Genomic DNA, 16083 nt, shown 5'->3' on the forward strand with positions numbered 1-16083 from the left:
CCCTGGGCCAGTCGAGACAGGCGTCCGGGAAGGGACAGGGTTGACGCCTGGGGCGAAGGCAAGAGTTGTTTGGCCACTGCAAGGTTGAGAGCCAGGAGCGAAGTGCGCGAGGGTGGGCGGGGGCAGGAGGGTAAATGGGCGGGTGGGGGGCGGAGTGGGAGCGCGGCTGCGGGGAGGAGGGTCTCGTAGCCCAGGCCCGATTTGCAAGCACTCTGACTGAGCCTGCGTCCGTGGAGGGGGAGGGTTTCCCCTGCCTGGCCGGAGTTGCGGCTGGGCGCTTCGGGCTCACTGCGCCAACGACTGTCAAGAGAGTAAGAAGAGTGGAGCTGCCGGAAGTGTTTGCGCGCGGTGGGAGAAACTTTGCAGCCCCGGCTGCGACCCCGAGTCTCTCCACCCTCGTGATTTGAGAGACGATGCGCCCCGATGACAACGACCTGAGCAGACCCGCGCCTCGGCCCGCCGCCCGCGCCTACGTTCGCCTCGCCTCTGGGGAGGAAGACTAGCCGGGCGCAGGCGGCGCGGCGCGCGGGGCCCGTTTCCTCTGCGCCGTCCCAGTGCGTTCCGGAGCGTTCGCCGCGATCGCGCGTCCCCAGCGCCGGCCGCGGTCGCCGGCTGTCCCCGCCCTGACCGCCGGCCCCGACGTGCCCTCGGCCGGAGCTGGCAGTGCCTGTGCCATGGGGCTGCCCACTCTGGAGTTCAGCGATTCCTACTTGGACAGCCCGGATTTCAGGGAGCGACTGCAGTGTCACGAGATTGAGTTGGAGCGAACCAACAAGTTCATCAAAGAGCTTATTAAGGACGGCTCTCTGCTTATTGGGGCGCTGAGGAGTAAGTAGGAGACTGGCCTGGGAGGGAAGAGAGCGCGCCAGGATCTGGAGGGTCCCCGCGGGGTGCGGGTCCGAGGGGTGGGATGGAGGAGACGGAGCTTCTTTTGTTTGAATGGATTTGGGGACAAAAGCTGAAGAGCTCCCCTGCTGGTGGCCAACAAAGTTTGTTCTTAGGTGTTCTTATTTACTTTCATGTCTGCAGAGAAGGGAAAGTTTTCTGAGGGACGCAGAGTATATCCCGAGGAAAGTCGTTCAAAGTCATTTTTTGTGTAACACTGCTGAAAAGTTGTTGGGGGCTTTCTTTCTTCTTCTTCTTCTTCTTTTTTTGGTGTGCGTGTGTGTGTGCCTAGTTTGAACACTTTTTTAAAAAAGTTCTTAAAAAGGGACGGGAGGTTAAGAATTTGTTTAAAGATAAAATGAAGCTCGTTCATTTAGTCTTATTCAAAGGCAATTATCAATTTTTCGTATACTTAAATAGCTCGTCCCTGAATCGGCTTTTAAAAAATTATATATTTGAGTTTTGCCATTTTGTAAGATGATCAAAGATAGTATGGTACCAGTGGATTTAAACCCTTTGAAAGTTTCCTGTGCGCCTCAAGTTCTGGTTTGCATTGTGTGTGGTGTTGGGTAGATCCTTGAGGGTGAGAGTTCAGGGGCTAAAGGTCAATCAGAACTTCCAAGGAATGTAACTACCCTCAGGGCTTCTCCAACCTCCTTCCCTTGCACCTACTGACAGGATTTTCTTTCCTTCTTTCATCCTCTGGAACTTCACTTTCAATTACTAAGGCTTAAATTGGAATCTGAAACTTAAAGTATCTCAAAAAAGGAATTGAGTGACTAAATGATAAGGCCTAATTAATTTACCTTTCTCAAGACGCATTTGCATCTTAATGGAAGTTTTCGAATGCTTTAGCTTCTGAAGTGAAACCCTGGAATCTCTGGCCTCTGATGACTGGATGAATGAGGTGTTTTCACCAGGTGGAGCAACCTTTGTGTAATCCCCAAGACCTACGGAGGGACAGTGTTTTTGTTTATGTCAGTGCAAGGTCAGCAACATGATGGAGATGTGTGTGTGCCTGAAACTGAGACAACACTTAGCCTGTATTTTGAAGCATGTATTAGTAGTAAGAATGGGGCTTAGAGAGGTGTCTTGAGATTTGTGTTCCCTAAATTGTTTTTTGTTTAAACCATCCCAAGTGCTAAAACATTTACTTTGCACTTGTTTACCCAGGGTAAAGAAAACTTGTTTTATGTCTGTATTTGCTTAGTTTCTAAATTTGAGGCTACTACAGTAATGCTATTTACAGTGATGTGTGAAAAATAAAGTTTATTTGCAGTTCTTTCTATGTGCATATACACACATATGAACTCTTCTTCCTTCTGGTTTGCAAATCTTGGTTAAGGTCTCTTTCACGTTGGAGAGCATGATGCTTCTTCAAAAAGGGTGTCCCTATATTGAAGCTTAAGTGCAAAGCTGATTCTTTTTGGAGTTGCCAGATGTTCTACATTTTCCCTCCCCTCTCTACAGAGATTAACTTAGGTGTTTTGAAAGTTGAAAATGATTACATAGCTGTGATAAACACTCTGACATACACATCAATTTAATAGTGACATGACATACTTTCTTGTGATTCTTGAATCTAACTTTGGAAAAATCAGGTGATTCCCATCTGTATAGTTGTGCTCTTCCATTCATATGTGAAGATACCGTGAGAATATAAGCTCCTTGGTAGACCCAGCCTTATTAATTTGACCTCATGCACTTAAATATACAACCTGCTTTCTTTCTATGTTTCTTAGCTTTGTGAGAATATATACTCTAATGTTTGGTTATTACTTTTTTTCAATGTGAATGGAAAATGTTTTAATTCCTTGTAAAAAGAATTCCTACCATCAGCTGCCAAATGGGAGTTTTAAGAGCAAAGGAAGTCTGAAGTCACATGATAGCTCTTTTTTCCCACCAAACCACCTTCTGTCCCTTGGGGAGGATGCTTGAGGCCAGCCTGCAGCTGCTAAATGCTTGCTTTCTGAAACTGCTAGGATAGATGTCTAAAGGGTTTGAGATTTGCTTTGTCCTATCCCCAGGTACATTAAGGTAGCATTCTCTCCCCAAGTCCTGTTCCTCCTGTTTTTCTTCCTGCTTGAGGAGGCCTTCCTCTCCCCTAAGTTTATACCATCTATTTCAGTAGGCATTTTTGTTATCCCTTTCAGTTTTTTTTTTTTAGCATCTTACTGTTTGATTGACTAATGATTTCCTAATGTAACCTTGCTTAGCTGACAATCATTAATGTCTTATTATTTCCCTCCTTGTTAATAATTTCTGATGAGGGTTTTGGCATGCATGCTCTTGATTAGTACAAGGATGACTCTATTCCAATAGCAGCCACATAAACTCCTTGATCCATGATTAAGGATTTAGATTTCTGTAGTAGAAAGGTTCTTATAAATGGAATCAGATTATCTAACCTAAACAACACGATTCTGTTTTAAAATAACATATGTAAGATATTTTTAAAAAATGAATGAATTATTTCATTCCATGTGTTCATCTACTCTAAGAAAAAGAATGATAGTTCAGTATAATGTAGTAGACTTGAGTTTAAATTCGGGTCTTGTCCAAGTGCTGTGTGGTAGTTGACAAATAAATTAATCTGAGTCCTACCTTCCCTACAAAATGAGGAAAACATCTATAAAAATTTTACTAGTATTATTTGTTCATTTTGTTACATGCCATTTAGACTTTTTTTTTTTTTTTTTTTTTTCCCGCGGTACTGGGAATTGAACCCACCATTTAGACATTTTGAGAGTGATATTTGAGAATATTCTTGATACCTGTGGATCAAGTTTAGTTCATGAAGTATGACTGAAATCTCCACACTTTTCCTTAAAAGTTATTCTTCAAACTTTATTTCTTTGTCATATTCCAGACTTAAAATTTGAACTGTGAAATCATAGGTTGTTGTTACTTAATTTTCTCCTTTTAAGGGTAATATCAAAGAAATATTCAAAAATTACTCTCATATCATTTCCCCTTTTCTTATCTTTATACTTTTGAATTCAAAGAATCATCTATAAGTTGGACAAGCTTTGTTCTTAGAATACACAGTCTCCCCCCTCAAAAAATCAGGGAGGGATAGACAGAATCAGAAATTTCTAAGTAATTCTGATTTTAAATTTCCTAACTATAAAAATGATAAATATATGAGTAAATTCATATATTAACCTCATTTAGCCTTCCTACAGTGTATACATATACCAAAATGTAATGTGCACCATTAATACATACTACTTTTTTAAATTAAAATTAATCAATTAATATCTGTGAGTTCCCTCTCTGTGGATTCAGTCAACCATGTGAGTTCCCTATCTGTGAATTCAACCAACCATGTGTTGAAAATACTCAGAAAAAAATAAATGACAAGAAATTAGGGCAAAACTGCACATACAGACTTCACTTTATTTTCCCTAAGCAATATAGTATAGCAACTATTTATGTAACATTTGTATTTTACTAGGTACCATAAGCGACTTGGGTAATTTAGAATATAGGGGAGGATGTGTAGATTCTGTGCAAATACCGCACCATTTTATATAAGCACCCTTGGATTTTAACATCCATGGGGCTTCTGGAGCCAGTCCTCTGTGTTTCCTGAAATAAAACTGTGCACAGAAATGACCTTGTGAGAAGAGCAATCTTCTACCCTGCCCTACAGCATCTTGGCCAGCCCTTCCTTTTCTCTTGTTGCCTTAAGCTGGAACTGGCCAGCTGTTTGGTTTGCCTTGAAGTTAGATTTTTCTCAAACCTGTATGTTTGGAATTTTTTTAAAGGGAAAAAATAGTTAATGGACTCTAATACAGATTTAATTGTCTATTATGATAATCAAATATACACAAGCATGAAACTGTACCTCTGTATGACAGTCATACTACCTTATATGCAAATTAGCCTACAAATTTAATGTAATCAATATTAAGAAACCAATGCAAAACCTGTCAACTACATTTAATTAATCTAATGGATGGTGATGTTTTGCTAAAACAAATTTTCCTGACACAGAGACTGCTGATATTACCTTCTATGTTGTTGATTCATTTTCTTACTACTTTTCCTGGTGAAGATCACTGCTTCAGGATCTTCTAGCTCTGTCAAAGGCCTTCTATCACAGGTTTTATTTACTTATTGGTTCTGGAAGCTGAAGTTCCTGGCAGTAGTGATCCATGACACAAATAAGGAGGGCACCTATTCCATTGGTTTGTTGATAACAAGTGGATGATGTAGAATATACAGATAATGAGGACATTGGTAGGAGCAAGCAGAGTTTCTTAAAGGTGTCACCTGTGGCCACAGACCTCAGTTTGAAGTACACTGCTCTGATGACTTTGTGATCTGGGGATAGGAAGAGAAAACCCTAAGTGCATGCAACCATATCGAAATGTCTTAAAATAGGGTGAAGCACTCCCATCTTGCATTTGTTGTTTCAGAGATTCACCTTACCCTTATTGCACCTGGTGTTTTACTTAAAGCCAATCTATGTTGTGTGTTCAGGGCCCTCTTTGATACCAGAATTTTTGGTGGCATGGGGAAGAAGTTGAGAAAAAAGAGAAAAACAAAAAGTAAGAAATTTGAAAAACTTTCCATAATTTCTTTTAATTAACTAATTAATTTGTTATTTTTAGATGAACATGACAGTAGGGTGTATTTGGCATATTATACAAACATGGGGTGCAGCCCGTTACAGTTTTGATCCCATTCTTGTGGTTGAACATGATGTGGAGTTACACCGGTTGTGTATTCTTACATGAGCACAGGAAAGTTATGTCTTATCTATTCTACTGTCTTTCTTATTTCCATCCCTCCTCCCTTCCCTTCATTCCCCTTTGTTTAATCCAATGAATTTCTGTTCTCCACCCCCCATCCCTTGTTGTGTGTTAGCATCTACCTATCAGAGAGAACATTTGACCTTCAGTTTTTTTGGTACTGACTTATTTCACTTAGCTTGGTATTCTCCAGTTCGATCCATTTACCTGCGAATGCCATCATTTCAGTCGTTTTTTATAGCTGAGTAATATTACATTGTGTATGTATACCATATTTTCTATATCCATTTATCTGTTGAAGGGCACCTAGGTTTGTTCCATAACTTGGTCATTGGAAATTGAGCTGCTGTAAACATTGATGTGGCTGCATCACTGTAGTATACTGATTTGAAGTCCTTTGGGTATAAATTGAGGAGCGGGATAGCTGGGTCAAATGGTGATTCCATTCTAAGTTTTCTAAGGAATCTCCATACTGCTTTCCAGAGTAGTTGCACCAATTTGCAGTTCTACCAGCAAGGTATGAATGAGTAAACCTTTTCCCCCACATCCTTGTCAACATTTATTGTTACTTGTATTCTTATTGCCATTTTGACTGGAGTGAAATGAAATCTCAGTGTAGTTTTAATTTGCATTTCTCTAATTGCTAGAGATGTTGAACATTTTTTCATATATTTGTTTGCCATGCATATTTTTTCATCTGTGAAGTGCCTGTACAGTTCTTTGCCCATTTATTGATTGGGTTATTTGTTTTTTTGGTGTTAAGTTTCTTGAGTTCTTTGTATATCCTGGAGATTAATGCTGTATCTGAGGGTGTGGGTGGTAAAGATTTCCTCCCATTCTGTAGACTCTCTGTTCATGTTCTTGATTGTTTCCTTTGCTGTGAAGAAGCATTTTTTTTTATTCCATTCCATTTATTGATTCTTGGTTTGATTTCTTGTGGCTTAGGAGTCTTGTTGAGGAATTCAGTTCCTGAGCCAATAAGATGGAGAGTTGGACCTACTTTTTCTTTTAGTATGTGCAGGGTCTCTGGTGTAATGCCAAGGTCCTTGATCCACTTTGAGTTGACTTTTGTTCTGGGTGAGAAATAGGGCTTTAATTTCAATCTACTGCACATGGATTTCCAGTTTTCCCAGCACCATTTGTTAAAGAGGCTATCTTTTCTCCATTGTATGTTTATGGTGCCTTTGTCTAGTTTGAGATAATTGTATTTATGTGGGTATATCTCTGTGTCTTATATTCTGTTCCATCGGTCTTCAACTCTGTTTCTGTGCTAATACCATGCCATTTTTGTTACTATAGCTATGTAGTATGATTTAAGGTCTGGTATTGTGATGCCTCCTGCATCACTTTTCTCACTGAGAATTGCTTTGTCTATTCTGGGACTCTTATTTTTCCCAAATGAATCTCATGACTGCCTTTTCTATTTCTATGAAGAACATCATTAGAATTTTAATAGAAATTTCATTAAATCTGTTTAACACTTTTGGTAGTATGACCATTTTGCCAATATTAATTCTGCTTATCCAAGAACATGGGAGGTCTTTCCATTTTCTAAGGTATTTTTCAATTTCTTTCTTTAGTGTTCTGTAGTTTACACTATAGAGATCTTTCACTTCTTTTGTTAGATTGATTCCCAAATATTTGATTTTATTTTTTGAGGCTATTGTGAATGGAAAAATTTCCCTGATTTCTCTTTCAACTGATTCATCATTGGTGTATAGGAACGCAAATGATTTATTTTTTTTCTTTTTTTGTGGTACTGGGGAGTGAATCCAGGGGCACTGTATGCCTAAGTTATATCCCCCGCCCTTTTTATTTTTTATTTGGAGACAGGGTCTCTCTTGCTAAGTTGTCTAGGGCATCACTAAATTGCTGAGGCTGCCTTTGAACTTGTGATGCTCCTGAATTAGCCTCCAGAGCCACTGGGATTACAGGTGTTCACCACTGTGCCCTGTTCCCACCCCTTTCATTGTTTGAGACATGGTCTTGCTAATTGCCTAGGATACCTTCCACTTGTGTTCCTCCTGCCTCAGCCTCCCCAGTCACCGGGATTACAGGCGTGTGCTACCATGCCCAGCTCTTCCCATAGTTTTCTCTTTACTTGGTTATCCTTTAGCTCTTAGTGAGAACTGTTATTTTAGGCTATTTCTGGCATTTAAATTTGCACGTAGGATTTATTTAGTTTAAGGGGAGCTCAGTGTAGATTCTCGTTTTTTCTGAGAGAGCCACTTCACTGCTCCTTAGTCCACTGAGGTTGTTTTGCTCATTTGGTTGGGCAGTCTAATCAAAGGTGCATATGTGTAATTACTTCAACCACTCATTTGGTTCTTATAGTCATTAGAATTTGAGTTAAATGAGCAGAAGTAACTATCTTTCAAATGAACTGTAATTAATTTTAGGAACTGGTAGATTAGGAATGTGGTACTTTAAGATTCTGTTTCAGTGACATATTAGGAGTAAAGGCAGTTATACTTGTGTTAATTTAAATGGGAGCCTTGACTCTCATCAGAGTGGAATTAAGCTGGGCTGGCTGATTACTTCAGTATACCTCCTTTTGTGCTCTATATAAACTTAATAGGTGCCCTTTAACAGTATCTTTATTTCTCCTGGATTTCCTTTTCAGCAGGGCTCTTCTGGGTTAGAAGCGCAGAAAATGTGTTGCTGTGGGAACAGAAAATGGTTACCTGACAAGTGGAGGAAGTGGCTGAGCAGTAGCCACCTTATATACTGCCTTCTATTACAGTTAAGATGGAACTGTTTAACAAACATCCTTTCAATTCTTAACATTTGTTCTAGTACAATGTTAATTGTGTAAATGATGATGTATAAGATTATATAATTTAAAAATAATAAAGACTACATTTAGTATTGCTTTGGTGTCAAGTGCAAGTCTATTAAAGTAATAAATATGTTGAGAGTGGCACATTTTTTTCCTCAACATTTATAAATGGAAATATTAGATTTAAAAATCTGAGTATTAAACTGCATTGAGTGACTATTATGCAACAGTGAATTATTTATGATGGACAAGTAGGAAAGGATGAAGGTAAGGGGAGTTAAATAGCCTTGAATCTCTTTCATGAATGTTATTTCTTGCCAGAGCAGTGATTGCCACCTGCTCTGGCCACTGCTATCCTTGCTGTCTGGATGGCAATTTCTGCCCATTTAAGGTTTGTAGGCAGGTGCCAATATTCCATATCCACACCTGCCACCCACCAGTTTCAGCCTGTAACTCTGCCAGTTTTCCCTTTTCCTCTAGCCTGCTGAACCTATGCCCAGCATCTAATAATCCTTATGGTGTATCCCCAGTGGATTGGGCCTCATCAGCTAAGGGCTGCTTCTTGCTGATTTGCATTCTGAAAATTAAAGGCAGTTGCTGAACACCTGGCTGTCTAGGTCATAGAACCTGCATTTCATCTTTTGCAGCTGCCGTTTATTTGAGTTATAATGACTTATTTTTGTATAAGCATAACAACTTACATAATATTTGTTCATCTTAATGGCCCTTGAAGCAAAGGAAAAGGGGCAAGATGATAACAGGATAGTTAGTAGAAGTGTAATTATTTTAACATTTGCTTTTGGCCAACTGAATTTAAACTGGATGTTTCTGGTAGTGCAGATCCTTCTTTCTAGGATTACAGCTAATTGAAATATTTGGTTAATTAGAATACTTGTTTTTAATATCTGCACTATTCCAATTTTGCTATCAAAAAATCCAGTTAAAACACTGAGGAAAGTTTTATGGTAAACACACATATATAACCCTGTGTTTATAATTTGCTTCAGAAAAAGTGACCTGTGGAATAGTAAAGTACCGTATCATAACTTACAATATGCTAGTTTTCCAGCCTTTTTTCCCTTTTTGCAGAGGTAATAATCCAATGAGAAAAGTAAGTCCTGCCTTTCTAGGATCTTGAATTTTTGAGAATAATTGTTCAGATCGTGATTTTTTTTTTAATGTGGGATGTGGTAGGAAAATGCAAAAGACTAATAATTAACCCTTTGTAAATTATTTTATATTAATGATTGTGAATTTTTCATTTCTAATTTTTAGATTCTGTGGTAGAAATCTCTATTCCTAATGGTATTTTTAAAATGCTAAAACATGACAATTTCATTTTGGCTTATCTGATTTGGCTGATTGGTATAATGGAGACTCTTTTTTTTTGTGAAGGACAGGGAAACATCCTGGGTTGGTTTTCAATGTCAGGTGATATGAAAAAAAAAATGGAAAAAATGCTGCCTGCACATAGCCTTGCTACATTAATAGTACTCTCCCTGAACCTTGACTTTACTCTGGAAAAAAGTGGGTATACACAAAATGACATCCCTTTATTTGAAAACAGTAGTGGAATTTATGCAATATTTTGCAAATCTCAGAAGCCATGCTGCCTGCTAGTTTATGAAAGACATGCCAAACAAATGAAAGACCCAGCTCCAGTTTTCTCTTTAGTACACAGGAAAAGTGATAATTTAATTTAGAAAACTGGTATGTGTTTGTGTGTGGACAGGAGTGATAAGCCATTAATAGAAATGGAGTACTCTGTATAGCATGTAGTTAGTATATTATCACTTTCCAAATGGGAGCTATGTACTAGATTGATTTTACTTTGCTGTTGTAAGAATATTCTCTTCTTCATTTATTTAATTTTCTTACTCCTTAAAATGTCTGAATGAAAAAAAAAATGTGGCCATAAAAATAGGGTGTTGTGGGGAGTGGGAAGGGATACCAAGAGATAAAATTCTTTGTGAAAACAAACCTGTGGTACATTATGATTTGGGGTCTTAGACTTTGTGTGCTCACTATGAAAGTTACTATGTGACACTAGAGAATCAAAAGACCATGAGAAGAGCTTTCCAATTGTATTTAGAAGGGGCCATGGTTGGGGGAAGTTTTGGGAAAATGATGTCAGCATATGAGGTAAGAGGAAGGGACTTTTACAGGCAGTCCTAGTTTTCCACAGATGACCTTTTGTGAAATCTTCACTTCCTCTTGTCCAGCTCCACCACTGAAGCTTTTTTTCATGTGTAAAGTTGCTGAGCTCTTCCTTTTCCCTTTTATTTCTTCTGCCCTTCTTGTCAATGCACACAAGGATTTCTTCTTCATCCTTTACTGTTTGCTTTCCTTGTGTGATAACATCTGGTCCTATGGTTCCAGCCCTGACCTCATTTTCCTGAGCTCTGGGCCAGATTTTCACCAGCCTAAGAGATGTACTCACCTAGATATGCTTCAGGCGACCTTACAGACTCAATCTGTCAGAAACAAATTTCATCCTCCCCCCTCTAGCTTGTTCTCTTTTGTTCATTTATATTGTCATCCACCTTGTCATTTTATATAGAAATATTTGAGACTTAGCCCTTCTCTTTTTTTTCACCCTGACTAGACTGTTCCATTCAGTTGCCCCAGCAGTTCTGTACCCCAAATATCTTAGGTTTGATCTCTGCTTCCATTAATACATTTTTATATGTACACATAAAATAATTTTTCTTAGAGTAAAATAGCAAAAATTTATTCTCACGATTTTTTCCCCCTCTATTTTCTATTGGTGTGTTATAATTGTATATAATGGTGGGATTTGTTGTTACATATTCATACATGCACACAGTTCAACAATAGAATTTGGCCACTATCATTCCGTAGTATTTCCCCTTTTCTAATAATTCTTGAGACCATAAATTCAAAATAAATTTGAAAGTAGGGCCATGCTCTCTCTGAGGTCACTAGGAGAGGACTCTGAAGGATATGGACAATAGTCCCCAAGGAGGGAACTTCCCTTACTGTTCTACCTGCCCTCTTACCCCATCCTAAATTAGCCCCTCACCAAAACTCATCCCATGAGCTGGCCCTGCTTGCCAAAAAGGCTGGTCAAAAGTAACTAACTCCTAACTGGGCACGGTGGCACATGCCTGTGATCCCAGCGACTCAGGAGACTGAGGTAGAAGGATCAGGAGTTCAAAGCCAGCCTCAGCAAAAGCAAGGTGCTAAGCAACTCAGTGAGACTCTGTCTCTAAATAAAATACAAAATAGGGCTGGGGATGTGGCTCAATGGTTGAGTACCCCTGAGTTCAATCCCCAGTATCAAAAAAAAAAAAAAAAAGAAGAAGAAGAAGAAGAAGAAAAAACAACTAACTCCTCCCATGACCTGGATTTGCTAGAACCCTATAAAACCCAGACACTGGTGACCCACCATCATTTCCCCCCTGAAAATGTGCCTCTCCGTTGCTGAACAAAGCATCACTGGTCCTTTGAGCTCTGCCTCCATTTTCTTTTCCTTTTAGTATTCTCTTTTATGTGCTTTCAGATTCTTCTTGTTGCTGACCATTCAGGACATCCCTTGGTTTGTAGAAGTATCACTCCATTCTCTCTGTGTGTCTTTATTATTGTGTGTCTTTATTATATTTTACCTAGTCTTTTGAGTATAAACTTCTGGGTGCCAAGGATATTTGGATTCTAATTAATTATACACATTGTGGATGCTCAGTGATTGCTGAACAGCAACCAATTTTCATTTTATTAAAGAAGAACACAACCTGGAGGAGGATTTTGAATATCTGTGGAGTAAATTAACCAGGGAATGGTGACTATGAGTATGCTCTTTAATTTTGCTTTCAGCAGGATTTATGTTCTGTATGGAACTCTTCTGGACTAGGCAGCCCTGGGGAAAGCAGACAGCACTGGGAGTTAGAACTGCATTCCAGTCTTGGCATTGCCATTAGCTGTAATGGCATGGGTATGAGCCACTGGTCCCACACTCAGAAATGGGAATAACATTTGCCCTGTATTTCTTGTAGGATTTTCATATGGGCCAATGGAAAAATGCATAATAACATAAAAACTTGGCATTATTTTTTATTTGGCTTAGACAGTATCATTGTAATTCTAATAATTTCAGGGTTTTTTGTGATTTAACTCTAACACATTCTTGTGAATTTGATCATCATATTCCCTGGAAATGAGAAATTATTGAAATGGAAATATGTTAATTGAATGTTAAAACATGGACTTGTTGTCTAATTTAAATCTAATTAGTAGAACATGATAGGCATGTGGCATGATTTTGATTTACCTTTTCCTAAAACAAATAATTATTTATTTTGACTTTGGAGCTATGGAAGCATTAGGTTGGCATGGGGATTAATGAACAGGCCATATAGATTTTGAAAGTTTACAGATATACTACTGGTGCTTGGGTCAGTGTCTGTAAAAGTTAAAATTATTTAGAATTACAGTCACTACTTGCCTTTCTCAGAAGTGATATTGATAGTTGGGCAATTTCACAAAATTTAACAGGCCAAACTCTGCAAATGGGAGAATTTTTTTCCACATAGGTTTCTGTATTTGAAGGCAGACAGCTTAGAGAATCACTTTCTTAGGTGTCTCTTATGGGGCACAGATATTTTATAAAATAATTATGTTGAATGTGAGATCACCCTGGGGAGGGACTGGAGGTAGGAGGGAATCCTGGGGTAGGAAGATGTTAAGTTAAGGATTGAAGAGAAAGATTCATTTCACTCAGTGAGAAAACTGAATTGAGCCTTTTAGCAAGTCAGTATAGGGACTGTGGTACAATTGACTTGGTGTCAGACTCTCCAGGAGAGGATATTTGGATGGTACCTAAAGATAAAGTTTTTTTTTTTTTTTTTTAAGGTATTTAGTGGATATGTGGCTTAAAGGGAGCTCTGACCTGGGGCTGGGGGAAGTAGGGAATAGTGGACAGGAATCCTGGACTTTTGGGACAGCATGGAGAGTGAAGCAAGGGCTAGTAAAGAGAGTGCAGATCCTAAATAACCCTGATCAAGGAAAACCAACAAGTGACCATGATGGGTAGTGTCCAGTCTGTGAAGTCTAAATTCTGTTGGGTGCATGTCCTTTTCTTCCCAGTGTCACCTTTATTTCTCAGACTGCTCTGTTAGAAAGTGAAATTCTGTGAATATTCATGACTGACTCAGTGTGATGTTTTGTGATGCCCACCGATAAGAAGGGATGGCAGAGGATAGAATAAGGATGCAGAACCAAGATGTCATTGTGAGATACCCTCTCCACGTCAGGTCCTCAGATTGTGGCTTCCACTTGTTTCTTGTTTGAGATAGTGCTAGCTCTTCAGTCAGGACATATTTTGGTTCAGTTGACTCCCAGGGCATCCAAATATTCTAAACATTATATCTAACCAGAAGAGAAGGGATGCTCTTTAGCTAAGCTTAGCAGTATCAAAAATGTGCACTGTTAATAACAATTCATCTTCAGTCATTAGAACATTTTAATGCTCAGTAGTTTCACTGAAAGTTTTTAGCATTAACAGAGTCAGCCTGATTTAGAAACAGCTTAGGATTTGAGTCAGAGATGCTTTTAGTCCTAGTTCTGTCACTTAGAGCTATGTGACTATAAGCACATCACCTGGCTTTTGTTTATTCACTGTGTCATATGTAAGTAATATTTACTTCATATGCATATTGTCATAATAATATTTCACATGTGTGTATACAATGAAACTGTGTGGTACTCGATATTAAATGTTAATTTTCTCATTTCTAGCTGATGTTGAGACTAGGGATTGAAATTAGAGTTATAAACACCCTAACATCATTTATTAAAAAATAATGTGAAGTGACTTTTTCTAAGTAAAACTTTCATCTTACCTAGGAAATGTAGTGTATTTAATGTTGATGTGAGAGCTCTAGAGAGCTGTAGACCAACTGCAATTGCTTGGCATTGTGAGCATGACCTTCAGTGAGAGTATCCCCGCTTTTATAGAATAGTTTAGCTAACTTTTTAAGGACCTTTTCTTACCTAATATTTTATGACTTTGTAAAAAATGTGGTTTTCATCACATTTTTATTTGGACGATTTTATGATTTGCCTGTTTCTTTCCTTAGATATAGGTACTACACTTTAGGTACACCAGAGCTTGACATATGAGACACTTTTAGTAAATGTTCTTTAAAGGACTGAACTTACAAGTTGTGTCCAACTGATATTTGGAGATGTTGTTTTGCATAGGTTGTCATTAACTACTTCCTATGGGAACCATTCTAAAACTGTGAAGACAAATAACCATTGTGAAAAAACTTCTAGGTTGTTATGTAAACTTAGCAGAGTGAGATTGATTAGAGCAGGCTTATTCAAGGAATTGATATTTGCATTAACAGATTTTATTTTCAGCAACAGCAATTCTATTTAGTGACTTGGATTTAAGACCTATTGCTAGGAAAGTGAAATTGTACAAATGATTTAGGTTGTTTCCTATTTGTAACAAAGCACTGCATGTCTTATTTTCATGATATAGTTTTATAGGGTTCATTTTAATTGTATGGGAATGTCTTCTTTTCAAATGCCGTTCCTTTTTTTTTGAAAGCTTTAGTGAAGCATAAGTCACTTGCCTTAAAATTTACCTTTTTAAAAATTGTTTACAGAGTTGTGATACCATTATCACCATCTAAGATTAGAATATTTTTATCATCACAAGAGACCCTAACCCCATTAGCTGTTACTCCCCCTGTTCCCTAGCCTTTGGAAATTGTTACTAATATGATTTTTGTTTCTATAGATTTTCCTACTGTGGACTTTTCATATGAATGGAGTTATGTAATAGATGGCCTCTTGTGATTTGATTCCTCCACATAGCATGTTTAAGATTCATCCGTGTCTAAGCATATATCAGGACTTTACTTCTTTACTGCCAACTTTTTCAGTTGTATAACTATACCACATTTTGTTTATTCATTCATCAGTTGATAGGCATTTTTGTTTATCTCTTTTTCAGCTATTATGAATAATGCTGCCATGAACATTTATGTACCCATTTCTGCGTGGACATATACTTTCTTTCTTTTGGGCATATACTTAGGTGTGGAATTGATGGACTATATGTTAACTATATTGTCACTCACTTTTATAAATAGAAACTTAATAAGTTTGTAAGCATTTATACTTCATTCTTTATGATGGAATGTATTTTAAAAGGCAAACATATATTTAAAGTTATTACTTACTATAATAAATTCAGATATGGCCTTTATATTTGTCAGAGAAAACAGAATCATTTTGTGGATATTTAAAGAGTAAACATTTCCATCTCTTAATTGTCATTATAATTGCATAAATACTTAAAAATCTCAGATAATATACATATAGTACCAGAGCCATCTTTACATATGTCCAAAGAGTGATGAGAGGATTGGAGAGGTTCGGACAAGGAGAAGATGCAAAGAACAGTGTGTGAAGGGAAGTGACACCTAATGGATTAGGGTCTCTCTCTTGGGGCATTAAAAATATTGTAAAATTAGGTAGTGGTACTTGTCATACAACTCTGTGAATACATGCAGATCCACTATATTTTTAAAAGTGTAAATTCTGTGGCAGAGAAAAGTGAAGTTGAAACAGAATGGAGCAATTGCTTATATTTGTTCAACATATTCAGCACTTGTTACATACTGGGTG

The 16083-nt window shown here is 38.1% G+C and overlaps 1 protein-coding gene across 3 annotated transcripts in view; it reads left to right on the top strand.

The window, feature by feature from the left end:
- Positions 1–216: 216 nt before the first annotated feature.
- The window catches only part of Arhgap42 (Rho GTPase activating protein 42), a 273624-nt gene continuing 257757 nt past the window's right edge, over positions 217–16083 (top strand). For all 3 annotated transcript variants that reach the window (XM_047516700.1, XM_047516699.1, XM_047516701.1), the window contains exon 1: positions 217–828. In XM_047516700.1, coding sequence (XP_047372656.1) covers positions 675–828 — 154 coding nt within the window. In that variant the 5' untranslated portion in view covers positions 217–674. The remainder of the gene's footprint in view (positions 829–16083) is intronic.

The sequence above is a fragment of the Sciurus carolinensis genome, chromosome 11 (assembly GCF_902686445.1).
Source record: "Sciurus carolinensis chromosome 11, mSciCar1.2, whole genome shotgun sequence".
NCBI classification, from domain to species: Eukaryota; Metazoa; Chordata; class Mammalia; order Rodentia; family Sciuridae; genus Sciurus; species Sciurus carolinensis.